Here is a 23,595-nt window from a genome sequence, read left to right as displayed (position 1 = left end):
TTAGATTCCATACAGGTCCTGAGAATGTCAAAAGCAGTCTATTAAAAATAGAGGCTAATAAAGGAGATACATTTAAAAATCAGTGGCTAAAATATATACATATCCATTTATGTGTGTATGTGTATATATATATGTATGATATTTATAAATAAAAGCATTTAAATAGTTTGTCATAATTCTTTTTCAACAACCAAAAACCCACAAGTAAAAAATTTAAGCATGCTCTACATTAACCAGCCAATCAAAAGCAAATTTTGATTTCAAGTTAACTGAACAATCAGTTTAATAATTGTTTAGTTGACTTTGGGGAGTCTTCACACCTCCTCTTGAGTGTGGTATCTGCTTTGGATCTGAAGGCCTTTGTAGAGTACATTGTACTTTGTTCACCCCTGTGTGGGGACACCATGAGCTCCTCTTCTTGAAGACAGAGATCACATGTTGCTCATCTTCATGTACAACATCTTGTCCCATCAATGTGAGTGTATTAAAAGTCCAAACCTGTAGCTCTGGTCCAATGTCGTTTTAAGAGGTGGCAAGCCGTGTAACACTGAAAGAGGAGTATTCTTGTCCTAATTAGTGGGTCATAGGATGACATGGAGGGAGACTAAGGGAAGGGACTGGAAGATGTCCCTACCCTTCTTGATATAGTACTCGAGCAGTGTGGTTGTCTGTGTTTATTGCTCCACTGACTGCTCGAGTTGGACTTGCAGCCTCATTCATGTTTGGTTCACTATTATCCACTCCTCCTTTAGTTCTTTGGTATGCTTGGGTGGGAAAGGGGACTAGGGGAGGGAAAGATTTTACTAAATACCATTTAAACCCCAAATCACTTACTATGAGGTTGGTTTTTTTTTCTAATATAAACTTTATTTATTTTAATTGGAGGTTAATTACTTTACAATATTGTATTGGTTTTGTCATACATCAGCATGAATCCACCACAGGTATACACGTGTTCCCCATCCTGAACCCCCCTCCCTCCTCCCTCCTCGTACCATCCCTCTGGGTTGTCCCAGTGCACCAGACCCAAGCATCCAGTATCATGCATCAAACCTGGACTGGTGATTCATGTCATATATGATATTATACATATATGATATTATACATTCATTTCATATATTATTCATTTCATATATATAATATCATATATGATATTTCAGTGCCATTCTCCCAAATCATCCCACCCTCTCCCACAGAGTCCAAAAGACTGTTCTATACATCTGTGTCTCTTTTGCTGTCTCACATACAGGGTTATCGTTACCATCTTTCTAAATTCCATATATATGTGTTAGTATACTGTATTGGTGTTTTTCTTTCGGGCTTACTTCACTCTGTATAATAGGCTCCAGTTTCATCCACCTCATTAGAACTGATTCAAATGTATTCTTTTTAATGGCTGAGTAATACTCTACTGTGTATATGTACCACAGCTTTCTTATCCATTCATCTGCTAATGGACATCTAAGTTGCTTCCATGTCCTGGCTATTGTAAACAGTGCTGTGATGAACATTGGGGTACACGTTGTCTCTTTCAATTCTGGTTTCCTCGGTGTGTCTGCCAAGCAGTGGGATTGCTGGGTCATAAGGCAGTTCTATTTCCAGTTTTTCAAGGAATCTCCACACTGTTCTCCATAGTGGCTGTACTAGTTTGCATTCCCACCGACAGTGTAAGAGGGTTCCCTTTTCTCCACACCCTCTCCAGCATTTATTGCTTGTAGACTTTTGGATCACAGCCATTCTGACTGGCATGAAATGGTACCTCATTGTGGTTTTGATTTGCATTTCTCTGATAATGAGTAATGTTGAGCATCTTTTCATGTGTTTGTTAGCCATCTGTATGTCTTCTTTGGAGAAATGTCTATATAGTTCTTTGGCCCATTTTTTGATTGGGTCGTTTATTTTTCTGGAATTGAGCTGCATAAGTTGCTTGTATATTTTTGAGATTAGTTGTTTGTCTGTTGCTTCATTTGCTATTATTTTCTCCCATTCAGAAGGCTGTCTTTTCACCTTGCTTATAGTTTCCTTTGTTGTGCAGAAGCTTTTAATTTTAATTAGGTCCCATTTGTTTATTTTTGCTTTTATTTCCAATGTTCTGGGAGGTGAGTCATAGAGGATCCTGCTGTGATTTATGTCTGAGAGTGTTTTGCCTATGTTCTCCTCTAGGAGTTTTATAGTTTCTGGTCTTACGTTTAGATCTTTAATCCATTTTGAGTTTATTTTTGTGTATGGTGTTAGAAAGTGTTCTAGTTTCATTCTATTACATTGGTTGACCAGTTTTCCCAGCACCACTTGTTAAAGAGATTGTCTTTTCTCCATTGTATATTCTTGCCTCCTTTGTCGAAGATAAGGTATCCATAGGTGCGTGGATTTATCTCTGGGCTTTCTATTTTGTTTCATTGATCTATATTTCTGTCTTTGTGCCAGTACCATAATGTCTTGATGACTGTGGCTTTGTAGTAGAGCCTGAAGTCAGGCAGGATGATTCCTCCAGTTCCATTCTTCTTTCTCAAGATTGCTTTGGCTATTCGAGGTTTTTTGTATTTCCATACAAATTGTGAAATTATTTGTTCTAGCTCTGTGAAAAATACCATTGGTAGCTTGATAGGGATTGCATTGAATCTATAGATTGCTTTGGGTAGTGTACTGATTTTCACTATATTGATTCTTCCGATCCATGAACATGGTATATTTCTCCATCTATTAGTGTCCTCTTTGATTTCTTTCACCAGTGTTTTATAGTTTTCTATATATAAGTCTTTAGTTTCTTTAGGTAGATATATTCCTAAGTATTTTATTCTTTTCGTTGCAATGGTGAATGGAATTGTTTCCTTAATTTCTCTTTCTATTTTCTTATTATTAGTGTATAGGAATCCAGGGGATTTCTGTGTGTTGATTTTATATCCTGCAACATTACTGTATTCATTGATTAGCTCTAGTAATTTTCTGGTGGAGTCTTTAGGGTTTTCTAGGTAGAGGATCATGTCATCTGCAAACAGTGAGAGTTTTACTTCTTCTTTTCCAATTTGGATTCCTTTTATTTCTTTTTCTGCTCTGATTGCTGTGGCCAAAACTTCCAGAACTATGTTGAACAGTAGCGGTGAAAGTGGGCACCCTTGTCTTGTTCCTGACTTTAGGGGAAATGCTTTCAATTTTTCACCATTGAGGATAATGTTTGCTGTGGGTTTGTCATATATAGCTTTTATTATGTTGAGGTATGTTCCTTCTATTCCTGCTTTCTGGAGAGTTTTTATCATAAATGGATGTTGAATTTTGTCAAAGGTTTTCTCTGCATCTATTGAAATAATCATATGGCTTTTATTTTCAATTTGTTAATGTGGTGAATTACACTGATTGATTTGTGGATATTGAAGAATCCTTGCATCCCTGGGATAAAGCCCACTTGGTCATGGTGTATGATCTTTTTAATGTGTTTCTGGATTCTGATTGCTAGAATTTTGTTAAGGATTTTTGCATCTATGTTCATCAGTGATATTGGTCTGTAGTTTTCTTTTTTTGTGGCATCTTTGTCAGGTTTTGGTATTAGAGTGATGGTGGCCTCATAGAATGAGTTTGGAAGTTTACCTTCCTCTGCAATTTTCTGGAAGAGTTTGAGTAGGATAGGTGTTGGCTCTTCTCTAAATTTTTGGTAGAATTCAGCTGTGAAGCCATCTGGATGTGGGCTTTTGTTTGCTGGAAGATTTCTCATTACTGTTTCAATTTCCGTGCTTGTGATGGGTCTGTTAAGATTTTCTATTTCTTCCTGGTTCAGTTTTAGAAAGTTGTACTTTTCTAAGAATTTGTCTATTTCTTCCACGTTGTCCATTTTATTGGCATATAATTGCTGATAGTAGTCTCTTATGATCCTTTGTATTTCTGTGTTGTCTGTTGTGATCTCTCCATTTTCATTTCTAATTTTATTGATTTGATTTTTCTCCCTTTGTTTCTTGATGAGTCTGGCTAACGGTTTGTCAATTTTATTTATCCTTTCAAAGAACCAGCTTTTGGCTTTGTTGATTTTTGCTATGGTCTCTTTTGTTTCTTTTGCATTTATTTCTGCCCTAATTTTTAAGATTTCTTTCCTTCTACTAACTCTGGGGTTCTCCATTTCTTCCTTTTCTAGTTGCTTTAGGTGTAGAGTTAGGTTATTTATTTGACTTTTTTATTGTTTCTTGAGGTATGCCTGTATTGCTATGAACTTTCCCCTTAGCACTGCTTTTACAGTGTCCCACAGGTTTTGGGTTGTTGTGTTTTCGTTTTCATTCATTTCTATGCATATTTTGATTTCTTTTTTTATTTCTTCTGTGACTTGTTGGTTTTTCAGCAGTGTGTTGTTCAGCCTCCATATGTTGGAATTTTTAATAGTTTTTCTCCTGTAATTGAGATCTAATCTTACTGCATTGTGGTCAGAAAAGATGCTTGGAATGATTTCAATTTTTTTGAATTTACAAGGCTAGATTTATGGCCCAGGGTGTGATCTATCCTGGAGAAGGTTCCAGGAGCACTTGAGAAAAAGGTGAAATTCATTGTTTTGGGGTGAAATGCCTATAGATATCAATTAGGTCTAACTGGTCTATTGTATCATTTAAAATTTGTGTTTCCTTGTTAATTTTCTGTTTAGTTGATCTGTCCGTAGGTGTGAGTGGGGTATTAAAGTCTCCCACTATTATTGTGTTATTGTTAATTTCCCCTTTCATACTTATTAGCATTTGTCTTACATATTGCAGTGCTCCTATGTTGGGTGCATATATATTTATAATTGTTATAGCTTCTTCTTGGATTGATCCTTTGATCATTATGTAGTATCCTTCTTTGTCTCTTTTCACAGCCGTTGTTTTAAAGTCTGTTTTATCTGATATGAATATTGCTACTCTTGCTTTCTTTTTTTTTTTTTTTGGTCTCTATTTGCATGAGATATCTTTTTCCAGCCCTTCACTTTCAGTCTGTATGTGTCCCCTGTTTTGAGGTGGGTCTCTTGCAGACAACATATATAGGGGTCTTGTTTTGTATCCATTCAGCCAGTCTTTGTCTTTTGGTTGGGGCATTCAACCCATTTACGTTTAAGGTAATTATTGATAAGTATGATCCCATTGCCATTTACTTTATTGTTTTGGGTTCAAGTTTATACACCCTTTTTGTGTTTCCTGTCTAGAGAATATCCTTTAGCATTTGTTGGAGAACTGGTTTGGTGGGGCTGAATTCTCTCAGCTTTTGCTTGTCTGTAAAGCTTCTGATTTCTCCTTCATATTTGAATGAGATCCTTGCTGGGTACAATAATCTGGGCTGTAGGTTATATTCTTTCATCACTTTAAGTATGTCTTGCCATTCCCTCCTGGCCTGAAGAGTTTCTATTGAAAGATCAGCTGTTATCCTTATGGGAATCCCCTTGTGTGTTATTTGTTGTTTTTCCCTTGCTGCTTTTAATATTTGTTCTTTGTGTTTGATCTTTGTTAATTTGATTAATATGTGTCTTGGGGTGTTTCATCTTGGGTTTATCCTGTTTGGGACTCTCTGTGTTTCTTGGACTTGGGTGATTATTTCCTTCTCCATTTTAGGGAACTATTATCTCCTCAAGTATTTTCTCATGGTCTTTGCTTTTTGTCTTCTCCTATGATTCGAATGTTGGGGCGTTTAACACTGTCCTGGAGGTCTCTAAGATTGTCTTCATTTCTTTTAATTTGTTTTTCTTTTTTCCTCTCTGATTCATTTATTTCTACCATTCTATCTTCTACTTTATAAATCCTATCTTCTGCCTCTGTTATTCTACTATTTGTTGCCTCCAGAGTGTTTTTTATCTCATTTATTGCATTATTCATTATATATTTACTCTTTTCCCTGGAGGCTCAGAGGGTAAAGTGTCTTGCTTACAATGCAGGAGACTTGAGTTTGATCCCTGGGTTGGGAAGATCCTCTGGAGAAGGAAATGGCAACCCACTCCAGTACTAGAAAATCCCATTGACAGAGGAGCCTGGCAGGCTACAGTCCACTGGGTTGCAAAGAATCAGACACGACTGAACGACTTCACTTTCACTTTACTTTCAGATCCTTGTTAAACCTTTCTTGCATCGTGTCAATCCTTGTCTCCAGGCTATTTATGTGTGATTCCATTTTGATTTCAAGATTTTGGATCATTTTCACTATCATTATTCGGAATTCTTTATCAGGTAGATTCCCTATCTGTTCCTCTTTTGTTTGGTTTGGTGGGCATTTATCCTGTTCCTTTACCTGCTGGTTATTCCTCTGTCTCTTCATCCTGTTTATATTGCTGAGTTTGGGGTGGCCTTTCTGTATTCTGGCAGCTTGTGGAGATCTCTTTATTGTGGAGTTTCCTCACTGTAGGTGGGGTTGTATGGGTGGCTTGTCAAGGTTTCTTGGTTAGGGAAGCTTGTATCAGTGTTCTGGTGGGTGGAGCTGGATTTCTTCTCTCTGGAGTGCAATGAAGTGTCCAATAATGAGTTATGAGATGTCAGTGGCTTTGGAGTAACTTTGGGCAGCCTGTATATTGGAACTCAGGGCTGTGTTCCTGTGTTGCTGGAGAATTTATGTGGTATATCTTGCTCTGGAACTTGTTGGCCCTTGGGTGATGCTTGGTTTCAGTGTATGGAGGTGTTTGATGAGCTCCTGTCAATTAATGTTCCCTGGAGTCAGAAGTTCTCTGGTGTTCTCAGGGTTTGGATTTAAGCTTCCTTCTTCTGGTTTTCAGTCTTATTTTTACAGTAGTCTCAAGACTTCTCCATCTATACAGCACCGTTGATAAAACATCTAGGTTAAAGATGAAAAGTTTCTCCACAGTGAGGGACATCCAGAGAGGTTCACAGAGTTACATGGAGAAGAGAAGAAGGAGGAGGGAGTTAGAAGTGACCCAAATGAGATGAGGTGGAATCAGTAGAGGAGAGAGCAAGCTAGCCAGTAATCATTTCCTTATGTGCACTCCACAACTGGACCACTCAGAGATGTTCATGGGGTTATACAGAGAAGAGAAGAGGGAGGAAGGAGACAGAGGTGGCCAGGAGGATAAAAGGGGGAATCAAAGGGAGAGAGACAGATCTAGCCAGTAATCAGTTCCCTAAGTGTTCTCCACCATCTGGAATACACAGAGATTCAAAGAGTTGGGTAGAGAAGAGAGGGGGTAGGGAGGAGACAGAGGCGACCTGGTGGAGAAAAAGGAGAGTCCAAAGGAGGAGAGAGCAGTCAAGCCAGTAATCTTGCTCCCAAGTAAAAATGGGTACTGAAGATTGGGTTCTTAAAGGTACAAAATTGATAACAAATATCAAAAAGCAAAGATTAAAAATCTAGAGTAGACTTTGGAATTTCAAAAATACAATATTAAAGAAAAGAAAAAAAGGAGAGAAAAAAAGTCACAAAAATTATTAAAAATATATATATGAAGTTTGCTTTTAAAAAAATAGGGTCTTTTTTTTTGCTAAGTAACAGTAGGTTATAAACATGAAAATTAAAGGAGTAATAGACTTAAAAATTAAAAATATTTAAAAAAAAGAATGATCGTAAAAATAGTAAAAATATATCTAGGACTTTCTCTGGTGTTGTTATGTGTATTGTGGGGTCAGTTCATTTTCGAATAGTTCCTTGGTCCAGCTTATATTTCTCGAGATCTATAGGCCCCTTCCTATGTAGTCGGTACTAACGACAGGGTTTTAATCTGTTGCACCTGTCCCTTCCAAGGCAGTTCCCTCCGTTTTAGCTTCTTCTGTTTGCTGGTCTCTTCAGTGTCTGATTTCCACCCTGACACAAAGGGGGCAGTGGTGGACACTTTTTTTAGGCTCACTTGTTCAGTTGCGCTGTGGGGAGGGAGGGATGCTGCAAACAAATAACACTGGCCTGTGCTCGCAGTGTCTCAGCCACACTGGGCCTGCCCCTGCTCACGATGGGTGTGCCCTTCCTGCTCACACTGCTCAGGCTCTAGGTTGCTCAGCCAGGAACCGTCCGAGGCCAGCCTTGGGCTGCATGCACCTCCCAGGTCTAAGCCGCTCAGGTTCAGGCACTCAGGTAGTCCTCAGAGGCGCAGACTCGGTTGCGCCTGCATTTTGGGCCCTTCCCAGGTCCGAGCAGCTCAGGTGATGAGGTGTTTGGTGAGTGCGGTTGCTCCAACTTATCGCCTCCCCCATCCCTGCCGCTTGGTTTTCTGGGTGTACAACCGGTGCACCTTCTCAGGCGGGTGTTGACTGTCCAGAACCCTAAGAATTCTTAGTTAGCAAAGAAGCCTGCTTGCAGTTTGGTAGATAATGTCTCTCTGGGGCTGCGATTGCCCCATTCCGGCTCTAGCTGCCTGTAACTGGAGGGGGATGGTCTGCAGCCGGCTAGTTCTGTTCAGTCCTTTGTTCTGTGCATGGGCCTGGCGGTGTTTTATGGCTTTTTGCGTGGTAGCTATCCCACAGTCTGGTTTGCTAGCCCAAGTTAGTTCACTCAGATTGCCCTCAGGGCATTCAGGCCAGATCCTTATTCTAAGCAATGAAGCCCTTGCCTCCCTGCCCAGCCCCAACTTGCTAGTGGCAAATGCGTCTGCGCTGCTTCTCCGCTGAGGGAGTTACTGTTGGGCTCATAATCTGTGGGTTTTAATTATTTATTTATTTTCCTCCCTGTTATGTTGCCCTCTGTGCTTCCAAGGCTCACCACAGACTCGGCAGTGAGAGTGTTTCCTGGTGTTTGGAAACTTCTCTCTTTTTAAGACTCCCTTCCTGGGATGGAGCTCTGTCCCTACCTCTTTTGTCTCTTTTTTTGTCTTTTATATTTTTTCCTACCTCCTTTCGAAGACAAAGGGCTGGTTTTCTGGGTGCCTGATGTCCTCTGCTGGCATTCAGAAGTTGTTTTGTGGAATTTACCCAGCGTTTAAATGTTGTTTTGATGAATTTGTGAGGGAGAAAGCAGTCTCCCCATCCTGTTTCTCCGCCATCTTCTACTATGAGGTTTTAAAATGCATTTTATGCTGTCCCAAAGATTGTTACAGAATCAACTAAGTATTCATCACGTCCTGAGTGTTGAGAACTATGGTCAAAAGATGTATAAAACCTCTGTGATCAAAAGAAACATAAAAAGAAGTATTTCCTCCTTCTTGAAGTATATAGGCATGGTTAGGTATTATAGTGTATTATACCTGTAGTCATTAGAGTTCAGCACAAGACAGCACTCATTAAAGTGTTGAGATTTTGAATAGATTTGTTGTAGCAGTTTGGTTAGGGAGGAAGAGTCACCATTACTAGACTCTGAAGTATCAACCATTGTATTGGATAAATTTTAGTAATTTTTTTTTAAGTACCCAAAACTCCCATGAAATAACTCATTATCTCCATCTTATAGAAGAGGAAACTGAGGCTTAGAAAGTTTAAGCTACTTGTACAGGTTACAAGCAACTTGTACAGGTCACAGACCTGATTTGTACAGATCAAATTCAAATCCTAATAATCTCCTGTGACCTACTCAGACTATGATCTCCCCACCTTTCTCCAAGACTATTCAGAATGGGCTGGTAAGATTGGCAAGTCTGCGTGGCAGAGCTGTGGTTTGAGTTTAGAGTGTGCCATACAAGATCTGGTGGGTGGGTGGGAGGCAGATGTGTCTGTGTTAGTCAGCATCCCAGAAGGAAAGAGATGGGAGATGCAAGTGGTAATTAAAGAAAGTTTAATAGAGGGGCTGTCTACAGAGGTGTGGCAAGGTTACAAGAGTCAGCAAGGGGACATGAGGTGCTGGGAAGGATTCCCACTTGCAGGCCTGAAGGGACAGGAGAGGGAGTGGCATGGCGTGAGGCCAGTGTGACTGGAGAAGAGATGCCCCCAGCAGCTGTGGCCACAGTTAGAGGGTCCTGCCAAACTGCATCCAGGTAGTGAGGGAGAGAGCAGAGGGGGAAACCCGACTCCTGGGCCCCTAGATCCCCTGTCCTGCCTCCTGTTGACTGAATGCAGGGGAACCCAGTGGCGCAGTCTGTAGGGGTCAGCTGTGAGGCACAGAGAAGAATGGAGAATTGATCTGAGAATAAAGTGAGAATGGCCTACCCATCCTGTTGTGGAGAGAGTGAGCAGCAGCCCACAGCAGGAGGATGAGAAGCTCCAGGTGACCTCTGCTGGGGGCATCAGACTCACTGGTATGGAGAGTGTTCTGGGAGGTGGTGGAAGTGAAGTTGAAGGGCATATTGGAAGTCCCAAACATCAAGATCAGAGACGCCTGATCTTAATCTGATATTCAGTAGTAAGCCAATTCTGTTTCACGTAAGCCAATGTTAATTTATTTTTTTTATAAGCCAGAGAACTGGGGAGGAACCCTGGAAGAATGATGAAGGGAAGGAAGGCAGCATGGCTATCTGCGTGTCCACTGGGATGGTGTGAGCGAGTGTGCTGGGTCCTTTGCACAGTTCATTTGGCTTGTTCTGTCTTCCAGTGACCTATGGGATGATGAGCTCCAGTGTGTACTACTACACCCGGATCATGTCACAACTCTTCCTGGACACCCCAGTGTCCAAAATGGAGAAAACTAACTTTAAAACTCTTTCTTCAATGGAAGACTTCTGGAAGGTATTTGCAAATGACCTCTTTATCATTGAAAATTGTTCATTTGACTTCATAAATTCAATTCAGTGGTATCTACAGATCCTGCTATGCACTTAACACTGGGTGAGATGCTCTAAGTTATGGTGAGTTGTTAGCACTTCTATTGAGAACCTTGCATGTACCTTGTCTCATACCTTACCTTGTTTAACCCCCATTGTAACCTAATAAGGTAAGCACAAAAATCATGTCCCAGATTGTAAATGAAGAAACTAACATGCAGAGTGCTTACATGTGGCTAAGAAGTAAGAAGAATGGACTTCTCTCTAGTGTGACAGAGACTTCCTCACCCTAGGTTGTCATTCAATCAGTCATTCATGACGCAGTATCTCCTAGGATATAAGGCCCATGAGGGCAGAATTTATTGTTTTGTCTTCTTTTACTTCTGTTCTTGTCTCTTTTGTTGATGGTGGCATGTACTCCAGAACAGGGATTCATGTGCCTAGGACAAGGCAGGCACATTCTTTCAAAGATCTCTAATGTAAAATTCAACCCAGCCCCTCCTCAAATTGTCACAAATTCCAACATTAACATTAAAGGATAAGCAATAAGCGATCTCATAGGAAAAATATTAAACTGATCTCGAAGGTATATGCAGAATCTAAGAATATGGGAAGGGAATTTGGAGAGAAAATGCTTGTTTTCTCCTGGGGAAATACTTTCTAACATTCTTCTTAAACTCTGGTGTCACAGCTGTTGATTTTAGAGATAGAGGAAATAGATCACAAGAACCAGAGTACACTAAATAATGCTTAAAAATTCTTGGAATCAAAAACCACATATTTAAGTCTTCCCCATTTCAAGAAAGCAAAGCATTCCCTCTCAGTTGACCATCTGATAAAGATAAGACACTGAGAAACAACTCAGTGTGACAAATGTGAGTTTGTCATCCCTAGAGACCAACTAAGATATCTCATATATACACAGTTTTGTGATGATGAATGCCAAACTCTAAAAACAGAGAGGAGGAAGAAGGGATGGGGGGCTAGAGAGTTCACAATATGACAGAAAACTCCAGACAATTTAAAGGTCCACCAGATAGCAGACTGGTAATCAAGGCGATAGTCTTTTATCTCTGCAGTGATAATGAACCATGATTACTATGTGGGATGCTGTTTTAATAAGGGAAAGTGAAATTGATCATGGTTATAGATTCATGCAAATGGCACCACCACCACCCCCCACCCACCCCCTGCCTTTAGAACTAGGGTAAAAATCCAAGTTACTATTTATGAAGTGCCCACTCTGTGCCAGGTATAGCAACCACACAAAAGATAGATATTATAGGGACTTTCCTGGTAGCCCAGTGGTTGAGACTCCACACTTCCACTGCAGAGTGCGCAAGTCCGATCCCTGGTTGAGGAACTAAGATCCCACATGCCACATGATGTGGCCAAAAAATAAAATTAAAAGATAGGTATTACAGATGTTCAAGTCCTTGCAGCTAGCAATTAAATGGTGGAGCACGATTGGAGCAAGATCCAGTTCCTCTGACAGCAAAACCCACCCTTGTCACTCTGCCCTGTTCACAGAGTTGTCAAACTATGGGTAACACAAGCATTCCAGGAAGAAACTAGGCAGCCTCTGAGCTTGGAGCTTTTTAAAAATGTTGCCTTTGCTTTCAGTTCACAGAAGGCGCCTTGTTGGATGGGCTCTACTGGAAGACGCAGCCCAGCAACAGAACAGAAGCCGACAACCGAAGCTTCATCTACTATGAGAACCTCCTGTTAGGGGTACCACGTATACGGCAGCTCAGAGTCAGAAATGGATCCTGTTCCATCCCCCTGGACTTGAGAGATGAGATTAAAGAGTGCTATGATGTCTACTCCGTCAGCAGTGAAGACCGGGCTCCATTCGGTCCTAGAAATGGAACTGCGTAAGTGTCTGTGGCTTGTGGACCTGGGCCCTGGCTTCTCACGGACATTCATTCCATCATTTTCTGACCCTTCACCAAGGAGAATATGCCCTTAAGGCTTATATTTAAGGCTGTGGCCAAACTTTGGCTTCTCAAGTTTTCTCTACTTTTTACATGCATCAGCTTCCACATATATATTTTTCAAAAGGCTTAATTATTGACCACATCCCCACAGGCAGAAGGCTACCTGGGCCTTCAGAGGTTTCTTTGAAGATGCCTGGATCCTGTGTTTATATATCCAGGGCCATGGTTCACTAGGTTGTTACTAGGAAGTTCTTTTGATACAGAAATTCTTTTTTATTAGCTGTTAGAAATAAATTTGTGTTCAGAGTACAATTATTTAAAGTGTATAATAAGTTTTTGAGGCAGTTTTTCTGTCTGGTTTAAAACTGTTCTCAAATGTGTGTTTATGATTTTGAGTACGTATCTACATTGTGTGTATTTGCAGGGATTTTTTAGTGTTCTTTGACAACCATACTTAAAACATCTTGTGTATCGAGGGAGGGCAGTCATTATTTCTAGAATTATTATAAAAAGTGAGAAGAGCTCTCAGGCTGTCCCAAAGTGGATCTCTTGGGTCATGGGCCCTGGGTAAGTCACTACGGTTATAATTTTCTTCTAAGCTTTATTAAACTCTTTCAGTTTATCTAGATCCCTTTGTTGGGAACTAAGATACCAGACTCCATATTAGCTGACACACTTGAGGGCAAACACCTCTTCAATAACCAGGTTCTTTGTCTGTCATCCAGTGGACACCCTCTTTAATGCCCCGGCCTGTAAGAAACAAACTTACTACACATCAGATATAGAGTAAAGGGACTGAATCCTCAAAACACAATTTTTCCAGGTTGTGAAAAATGATTTTGTTCTCTAATGCTCCATTTTCTAGTTACTGCAAAGTATAAGAAAGAAAGAAAGTGAAGTCGCTCAGTCGTGTCCGACTCTTTGCGACCCCCATGGACTGCAGCCTACCAGGCTCCTCTGTCCATGGGATTCTCCAGGCAAGAATACTGGAGTGGGTTGCCTTTTCCTTCTCCAAAACACATGTTTAAACTGTGGCTCCTTATCTCATATTTTTATTTATTTATTTTTTCTTATCTCATATTTTATTTCATGTCTTGATAAGAGAGATGTATGCAGCCTCTACTCCATGCCAGATGCTATTTAAAAAGTGAATTCATGCATTATCTCCTCTACTTTTCACAGAACAACTTTGAAATAGCTGTCCGTTCCACTTTATAGATGAAAAGATGGAGGCTCACTTACTCAAAGTGTTTCTGCTAGTAAATGGAACCATGCTAGGATTTAACCAGCTTAACTCCAAAGCCCATGTTTCTTCTGTGATACCACATTGCTTCTTCCATATTAATTATGTTACTCTGGTGGCTGCTTGTTGCCCTAAGCTTCCTGTCAGAATTCAAGCTTCTTAATGGCAGGGACTCTGTTTTGTTCAACCAGTATATTTCCAAAGCTTTGAACAGTACCTAGAACATCCAAAATGTTCAGTAAATACCTGTTGGATACACAATGAATTAGTGATTTTCCATGCAGGGAGGGTATGAAGGGGTCCTTCCTGCATGTATTTCTAGACCATCCCTGGTCCTGCCAGAATATGTGTTATTCCCATTTCGCCTTCCCTTCATCACCATACTTCTTGAAAGAAGAGTCTTCACTGCTTCTTCCTTTGCGTTACCATTGATTCACACCTTAATGCTTAAGCCTTTGCCTTTAACATCTCTCTTGGAAGCTACTAGTGGGTTTGTTCTGTTTGCTGATCCACTGATCCATTACCAGCCTAATCCTCATCAACCCCTCTGCAGGATACGGTCTTGTTGGTTGCTTGTTCTTTTGACTTTGGTGAGTGATAGTGAAATTGAGTTTCTCTTAATTCTACAACCCCCTTCCTCTCTCTTAATTCCAGGTTCTATATTCAGATCTCTATCTTTTCTTTCTTTATACTCTCTCCTTTGGTATTCAGATGGCTCCCATTCTCATCTCTGTTTGATGATTCATTGTTTCTTCAACAAATATACTGAGTGTTAACATGTGCCAGGCGTGTTCCTAGTGAATTCTCCCTTTTCTAGAAATGCCCTTGGTGCTGGCTGGAGTGAAGAAGCAATGTTCTATCACTGCTAACATTCGAGTGATAGAAGATGAGTCTGCATGCTACATGTAGCTCCCATCATTGAAAATGCCCCAAACTGAACTCATCACTTTCTTGTTGGATCTGAACTCCCTCCTGCACATGGCACCACCATCTTTGAATTGCCCGAAAAAGACTCAAGTCATTTTTCAGAGGTCTCCTCTCGCTTGCCCCAACTTCCAAATCAGTGCCAGGCTCTGTTGACAGTCGTTGCTGTGGCCCTGTGTCAGTTCTTCCTTTTCCTTTCCACCTCACTGCTCTAGTTCAGGCCTCGTCGCCTCTTGGTTCTTGTAGGGACAGCTGGCTCAGCTGTGTTGGGGTCTGCGGGACCACCCCCAGGTTCACCAAGTTGCTCAAAGAGCTCCCTGGATTCAGCATATATTCACAGCTAAGGTTTATTGCAATGAAAGGATATATGCAAAAGCAGAGAGAGGGACAGGCGCATGGGGCAGAGTCTAGAGGAAACCAGGTGCAGTTTGCAAAGGTCCTCTCCCAGCGGAGTTGCACGGGACATGCTTCCTTCCTCCAATAACGCACTGTGACAACTCATAGGAAATGTTGCTCATCAGAGACTTGGTGCCTGCCCTATTTTACTGGGTGCTGGTCAGATAGGCAGGCTCTGCCTGGCACATCCTCAAATCCCAGACTCCCAGAAGCAAAGCAGGCATGCAGCATAAGCCACCTTGTTTTCACAGAAGCCTAGGTACCTCAAGCCACTGTTTCTGGTCAGAGAAAGTGTTTCATCAGTGTAGGGAGCTATTTACCACCTAAATTCCATATACCAGCTGAGGACCAACCTTGCAAGCAGGGCTTTTTAAGAAACGGTGGTCTAAGACCCAATATGTTGACTCTTTTCTGCCCATGAATTCTCTGTTCCTCACCACTTCAGGCTTGTCCGCAGCCACCAGAGTAATCCTGTTCTATACCTCCCAGAAACCTTCTCTTCAGTGACCCTGTGAGGCCTGCCCCTCACTACCTGACCACAGTCTATCTTTCAGCCCTCTCTTCTTCATCATATGGGAGCCAAACCAAACTACTGGCAGATACCTTGTACTTCCTTGGCTCTGCCAGGCTCAGGCTTAAAAATACCATCCCCATCTCCTTGTGTAAGTCTGAATCCTGCTTGCCTTCCACAACCTATGTTCAACATATTTTCTTCCCAAATCCTTCTCTGATTCACATTTCTCCTCATCACTGAAACTTCAAAGAAGACTAGTTTCCCTCAGATTGGTCCAAGCAATCTATCTATGCTTCTTCTTTGGTTCTTATTATCTGCTACCTTGTATTTTCATGGTTTAATTACACCTTATAAATTTGGGAGAGAAGGGATCTTGGTTCATCTTTCTGTCCTCGTTAATGCCAAATGATCATGTGCTTCCCAAGAGCCTCTGTAAATGTCTGTGGATTAAATTCCCAATGCTCTGTGGAGTCTCAACTTAGTTTGGTTGCTGCCAGGGGCACTTGATGAATTTGTACCCATTTGGGCTGGAATTTTGGGGAGGCCTCAAGTCATCTAGTCCCAAAGTTACCCTGGGAAGGCAACCATATCAGCTGAGGACTAATAGAATAGACCTCTGAATACAGACAGTTCTGGGGTAGGTTTCTGACTTTATTGTAAAAAGATTTGAGACAGAACTGAACCTCACTAAGCCTCAGGGCCCTTACTCCTAGCAGGGGGATAATATCTATTTGAGAATTATGTAAGAAAATGCAAAGCTCCGTGGAAAGCACATTACCCAGCTTGATGAGACTTGCATTTATTTTTATCAATACCTATTCTGTCTTACCAGGAACCAGTTGTCTCTGTAATTGCTCCAAGTGTTCCATTGATTTTACCTGTTTGTTTTGTTTTTTAATTAGTTGGATCTACACAAGTGAAAAAGACTTGAATGGGAGTAGCCACTGGGGAATGATTGCAACTTATAGTGGAGCTGGTTATTACCTGGATTTGTCAAGAACAAGAGAGGAAACAGCCGCTCAGGTTGCTAACCTCAAGAAAAATGTCTGGCTGGACCGAGGAACCAGGGCAATTTTTATTGACTTTTCAGTGTACAACGCCAACGTTAACCTGTTCTGCGTGATCAGGTGTGTATGAAGGGCACTCATTCCTTCCGCTTCTGTGTATTTGTAAATACATCCTAGTCTGGATTTTAAGCCAGAAAACCATTGCCTGCAGTTGTCTGCATGAGTGTCAAGGATCAAAAATGATAACAAGGAGGGATGAAAACCAAAAACTTATTGGGATGGGGCCATTTAGGGGAAAGGAGTTAGGTTCCCTGAATATTGCAAGTTAGGAAGAACCTTAAGTCAGATCCAGGTTCATCCCAAAGCTGGAACTTTCTCAGATAAAGCACTGTGTTTTGCTGGCATTTATCCTTTCCCATTATGAAGATACTCTGTTACCAAGGAGCCCTGGCATCAAATCTTGTCTCACTTTCCTGAGTTTCCCAGTCTCATACGATGTCCCTGCCACCAGAACACAAGCACAGTAGTCAGGGGCTACGCTTGGGTTGAGCAGGGTACCTAGGTATCTGCTCACACTTAAAAAGATTTACCAAAGGTACATAAAGTTCCTTCTACCAATTCTGTGACGTTGCCATCATGACCACTCACTAACAAAAGATCTCACTGGCTTGTTCGGGCCTCTCATTCATCCATTCATTCAACAAACCTTTATTAGACACTTAGTATATGCCAGGCACTGTTCAAGTCTTTTGGCATGCATCAGTGAACAGAATAAATTTCCTTGTCCTTGTAGAGCCTGCATTCAATCAGGAGGAGATAATAAATGATAAACAATAAACAAAAGAAACAAATAGCATGTTAGAGGGTAGTGTGCTGTAAAAAAGCAGAACTCTGGAGATTCAGCATCCACCCACTTTAATCCTCCTTGTGAACACTGTGGCAACATCCAAACACTGCCAACATGAATTACTTGCACATACATTTGTGTTGTCTGTGTTGTGTGCTCGATCGCTCAGTCATGTCCAACTCTTGTGACCCCACCAGGCTCCTGTTTCCTTGGAATTTTCCAGGCAAGAATACTGGAGCAGGTTGCCATTTCCTGCTTCAGGGGATCTTCCCAACCCAGAGATCGACCTCCATCTCTTGAGTCTCCTGCCTTGGGAGGCAGATTCTGTACCACTGTGCCATCTGGGAAGCCCTGCACATATGTTTACCCACCAAATAATAAGGATAAATTGTTGTAGTAGCTTTATTTTTGAGACTGAACTCAAACTCTACATTATATAGCCAAGTGGATATTCCCAGTCTTTATATCTAACAACTTTATTCACATTAAATCGCATTGTGATTTACATTAAATCAAGTAATAGATATTACTAGAAATGAACGAAAATTTGCTGCAGTTGTTATTGAACATCTGATTCTGGTGAGAACAGAAAGAGGATAAACACAAGCAAGCAACTCTGATTGACATTTAAGGAAGTAACATATATATAGAAGCTATAAATGAATATGTCTCACTTCCTCACCATAGTTCACGAGTGAATATTGTCAAGGCAGTTGCTTCATTCTTCTGCATTGTTGCCTCAGTATCTGGAAGGGTTGACCATGCAGAACCAGAACTGGCAGAGAGAGATGACTCAGCACGCAGAGGCCGCTTCCTGCCCTTGCGAGTTTACACTGAGGCTGTCACAAGGCTCTTCATTTCAGTATTGCTCTCTGGTTTGTGGTTCTCACTCCTGGTCTCTAGCATATCAAATAGGAAGGAAACAGAACACTGATACTATGAAGGAAGGAAAATGTTTCACGCTTTGACCAATTCTAATTTGCTGTAGACCCTGCGTCTACTTGAGTGTTGCTCATGCTTGAGCCTTAGATACTCAGGTTCTAGAGGTCCTGTCCTGTCCATCCTGTAATGGGAGAGATAGTTATGCCTAATAGTTGACTGGAGGTCTTTTTAAAAGTCTTAAAGTCAAGGGTCTAGAGAGTCTATTTCTAGTGTGAAGGGAAATTATACCATTAAGTGAATCATTTAACCTTCTCACTGTGACACCTGCAAAGGTGAATTTGGCAAGAAGCATGTTCATTTCAATTATGATAAAGCACTAAAGACAGTACCTTCAGTGTGAATGTAAAAACACATGTTACTGTTTCAGACAATCAGACATTTACTAAGCACCAATTCACTATAAGGTTCTAGGAAGTTCCAATAGCAGAAAGGCTTTCCTAAGCAAATATTCAATGTTGATTCACCAAATGCATGAATGAGAAACTCGTTCCATATCTTTATCTGTATACAAAACAGACATCCTACTTCTCAGCTGGGCCATAGGTGTTTTGAAAGATGACACAAACTTCTTATGTTCTTCATTGCCTAGTTGAATGACTTACATTTGATGTAAGTCTGAGAAAGGCTTGTTTGATTAATTTCTGTATTTGGAAAACAATTATACAGCATTCTGAGTAGTATGACTACCAGAAAAGTAAATGGGAGACTGAGGAGAAATAATCTCTTTGGTCTGGGAGGATTTGGGAAGACAAAATTTGTTTTTCTTGTGACACAGAATTCTACAAGGAGGGGGTTACTGGCTGTGATAAGAACATTTTGTCACTTGTTTGGAGTGACTTGTGGTGGTCATCCCAAACTAGGATGAGTAGGGCTTCCCAGGTGATGCTAGTGATAAAGATCCCACCTGCCTGTGCAGGAGATATAAGAGTTGCAGGTTTGATCCCTGGGTTGGGAAGATCCCTTGGAGTAGGAAATGGCAACCCACACCAGTATTCTTGCCTGGAAAATCCCATGGACAGAGGAGCCTGGCGGGCTACAGTCCACGGGGTTGCAAAGAGACACGATTGAGCACACACGCACAATTGGGGTGACTTGTGGTTGCAGTTTTATTACCTTCTAGTGCAGGGACAGAGTAGGTGATGTTCTTCCCTGACTGCATCCATGTGGTGTTATTGATGTTATTGTTTTAATTGTTCTTATTACAATGCAGGTTACTGATCGAATTCCCAGCAACAGGAGGTGTGATCCCATCTTGGCAATTTCAGCCTGTAAAGCTGATCCGCTATGTTACAACTTTTGATTTCTTCCTGGCAGCCTGTGAGATTATCTTTTGTTTCTTTATCCTTTACTATGTGGTGGAAGAGATATTGGAAATTCGCATTCACAAGCTACACTATTTCAGGAGTTTCTGGAATTGTCTGGATGTTGTGATCATCGTGGTACGTTGGAGAACAACACCAAATCTCCTCTCTGTTATAGAAGCGTGTTAGAGTCTCTGCTGTCCTCACTGTTGTGGGTCTTTATCTTCCTGAAGGAGAATCTTAAGTTCTCCTCTGTGATAACAGCTTCAGTGTTCCTAATTGTCTCATTTTGCATGAGTAACCCTTCTGCATATGAAGTGGATAGGCATTTACAATAGGCTGTTGTTTGGCCACACTAATAAGAAGAATAGCTTAGTAATTCATATTTGGCTTTGGCGTGCCATACGAGATGTGGGAGAGATTACAATGTTTTGTTTATTCTGTTCTGGTAGTGGTGTAATAGGTACATTTGCAAAGTCCTACACATCATAGAATTTTAAATATTTGAATAAAAATAAATACAAACAGAATTCTAACACTTTCTTATCACTTGCGTAGGAGTTTTAATATTTTCTTTCTTGTTGATATCATGGAAGTTGAGGCTAGTTTTTTGGCTCAGCAGCCACAGAATTTTGCAAGTATTTTCTTGGAAACTTGCTTCCCTATGCTGTTGTTATTTTTTTTAACTCTTAGTACTGACAAGACCACAGTTCAGACAGTGTGCTTTTATAAGTACAGGAAACAGTTACTAGAACCCTACTTCTCCTTTGAAACCTTTTCTGACCCTGTAGAAATAGGGCATGCTTTCTGTGAAGCTTATATCAAAAAAAGAAAATTCTTTGGTAGAAAGAGATGAGAATCTCAAAACTCGGAGTCACATAATGACCCAAACTCTCATAAATTCTCTTTCTTCTCTTTTCTCTCTCATTCTCTATTTTGAAGGAAGAGTCTCAAGGAAATTCAGTGTCTTTCTATGATATGACATTGATGGGCTTCCCTGGTGACTCAGCTAATAAAGAATCCGCCTGCGTTGCAGGAGACCTAGGTTCAATCCCTGGGTTGGGAAGATCCCCTGGAGAAGGGAACGGCTACCCACTCCAGTATTCTGGCCTGGAGAATTCCATGGACTGTATAGTCCATGGGGTCGCAAAGAGTCGGACACGACTAAGTGACTTTCACTTCACTTTATTTCCGTATTTTTATAAACATTTGCCCTGGGCAGAGCTAAAACAAAGGGTACCTGGTGAGAGTTGGTAAAAGTTATTTTTAGATTCAGTCAGTCAGCCATTTTCTTTCAGCTAAGTCTATATAGAAAACACTTATCAGTATATTCCAAAAAGCTCAAAGGAAATATTCCTACTACCAGTGCAAAAAATACTAGGTTAAGACTGGGACTCCTTTACAGAGAAGAAAAGGAAGGTGGTGAGGTGTTCTTTTTCATCTGTGGTTGGCAGTCAGTCAGGTCTTGACTCTGATAATCACCAAGACAGCCATCCCAGCAAGGGCTGATGAAGTGGTCTGTGACCATGAGAAAGAAAGAGAATGAACAGCAAAGGTCACGGTGCTTGCCACAGCCCAGCTGCCATGGATTCACGATCTGCATTCGGGCCAGACATTTCTGGTTGACGCTTAGCACTTTCCACACATACACGTTCACCCAGTGGTGATGGATGCAAGTAGGGCCCAGTATTACCCTCAAACCTGGTTTTATAGCCCAGAACCAAAGCGGATATGAAGAGTTGTACGGTCATGAGTTAAAGGACAGAAACAAGCAAGGGGGACCTCTGGGCTACGTCTTCCACTGCAAGCCTTCTCAAACCCTCTGTGCCCATCATTCCACCATCTAAGACCAAGCTCCTCCTTTTTTCTCACGAGCACTCCTTTTAATACATCTCGATTCACCCTTCACCTGTGTTGTGTGATGTCAGCTTCTTCGAAGGTTTTGGTACTATTTGTCTTTGTGTGTTTATTTGCTCTTGAACCAGAGTAGAAGTTTCTCGAAGACAATGTTTGTACTTCTTACTTCCATTTGTTCCTCTTGATCCCTACCACAGTGCTGTATGTGCAGATATCAATGTATTTGTTGAATAAAGGAAAGGATAGATGGCTAGAGAGTGAGGAAATAGCCCCACAAATGAAAACTGAGAGTGAGATGAGGCCTGAGAAAGCAGAAGAGTAAGTGATTTAAAGGAAGGTGGCAGAAAAAACAGAAGCCATCCCTGTGTGATTTGTTTTGTGATAAAGTGACATCTTGGGTGTGTGCACACACACGTGCTCTCACTGAATTCTGTTTCTAACTAAGGAAGTGCAAGCAGTATATTGTTTCACTTTTTATGGCAGTGCTTAACACTTTCTCTCTGGGTGTGTGAGTGACTTTTATGAATGCCATTGGGTGAATAGAGTGGTGAGCCCTAGAACTAATACACTGGTGAAGGAAAATAAACTAGTCATTTTAAGGTGAGCTATAGATTTCTAGAACACTGTAATAAAATCTTTATTTAATCTTTTGTTTTCCAGTTATCAGTGGTCGCTATAGGAATTAACATATACAGAACATCAAATGTGGAAGTTCTGCTACAGTTTCTAGAAGATCAAAATACTTTCCCCAACTTTGAGAATCTGGCATACTGGCAAACACAGTTCAACAACATAGCTGCTGTCATAGTGTTTTTTGTCTGGATTAAGGTAATTTATAAATTTCACATTCAGATTTTTAATATTTTTTCTTCTTTTTGGTAGTGTGAGTCACAGAAAGTGTTGAAGGACCTGAATTTGCTTCTGTGGCGAAATTGAAGTAGCCAAAGCTGCTCCGTATATTATGACTGAAACAAATGAGCAGGACTCTCGTGATCTTTTATCTCACTGTTGAATGGGGCTCCTGGTTGCTTGCACTCTTGCAAGAACTATCTTTGTAGGTTTTGTTTAATAAATGCATTAAGAGCCCCTTTCAGTGTGTCTGCTGGCCTAGGGCCCCTGGCTATACGGAGACAGAGACGGGTTCTAATTTTACCTGATGTGGGGTGACCAGGTGAAGGAAAAGGAACTAAGAAGGGGGAAGGGTGGGGAAATGTAAGGGAGAGAGATTGCATTGGAAATGTTCTCTGGAAACATTGCCTCCTTTCCAGGTGGAGGTCTTAGGGAAGCTTTACCTAGAATTGAGATTGGACAGACACCTCCTCCAAGTAGTGCCTTCAGGACTCATTTCCTTCTTCTCCTAAAGTATCACGTGCATTTCCTTGTATGTGAAAGTGTGAGTCATGTCATATACAATAAGCCTCAATTCTGGAGATGCAGGAAATTTTAGTTCTTAGACAGCTGTCAGACTGTCACCAGTTAAGTTTTGTGATTGTGCCATCCAGATAGTAACTGCTATTAGTCACAAGTGACTAGATTTTAATTTAGATTTTAAAGTTGTATTGAAGAGCACCTTATAGAAGGGACTTTCCAACAGTTACTTATTTTTCAGAATGATATTCATAGCTGGAAGGCCTGAGATTTATCAGGGGGTTTAGACCTTGTCCTGAGTCTCTCATTCCCTTTTTTCATTTACATATTTGTTCAAGAGAAACCATCACTAACATACCAAGCCATTATCACAAACTGTAATAATAATCACAATTTCATAGAAATAGTGCTGGGAGCTGTATTAAGTAATGTTACAATAGCCATCAAAAATGTCTTGTTATGGCCAGAAACAGTTTATAAGAGGTCTTTAAGTAAAATGCTAGATATTTGCTTTCAGTATGTGCCTCAGGCTGAGTGTTTAATTTAGTGCTTCACCTGTGAATATTTTACTCCCAAGACCATGGGAACCATTAAGTTCTTTAAGGCAGGGATCAGAACTCTACTTCTGATGGATCTCTCCATGTCCTTCCACCAGGGCTCCTAGCTAGAACTGTGTGGGATTCATGCCCTCTGGGCTGGAGCTG

The 23,595-nt window shown here is 40.9% G+C and overlaps 1 protein-coding gene across 2 annotated transcripts in view; it reads left to right on the top strand.

Moving 5' to 3' along the window:
* The window catches only part of PKD2 (polycystin 2, transient receptor potential cation channel), a 66,098-nt gene that overhangs the window by 25,675 nt on the left and 16,828 nt on the right, over positions 1-23,595 (top strand). For both annotated transcript variants that reach the window (XM_027970884.3, XM_012179695.5), the window contains exons 3-7: positions 10,387-10,520; positions 12,179-12,429; positions 16,472-16,696; positions 19,576-19,804; positions 22,184-22,351. In XM_027970884.3, the coding sequence (XP_027826685.1) occupies positions 10,387-10,520; positions 12,179-12,429; positions 16,472-16,696; positions 19,576-19,804; positions 22,184-22,351 (1,007 nt within the window). The remainder of the gene's footprint in view (positions 1-10,386; positions 10,521-12,178; positions 12,430-16,471; positions 16,697-19,575; positions 19,805-22,183; positions 22,352-23,595) is intronic.

The sequence above is a fragment of the Ovis aries genome, chromosome 6 (genome assembly GCF_016772045.2).
Source record: "Ovis aries strain OAR_USU_Benz2616 breed Rambouillet chromosome 6, ARS-UI_Ramb_v3.0, whole genome shotgun sequence".
Classification (NCBI taxonomy): Eukaryota; Metazoa; Chordata; class Mammalia; order Artiodactyla; family Bovidae; genus Ovis; species Ovis aries.
This window is presented reverse-complemented; position numbering and strand designations above follow the sequence as displayed.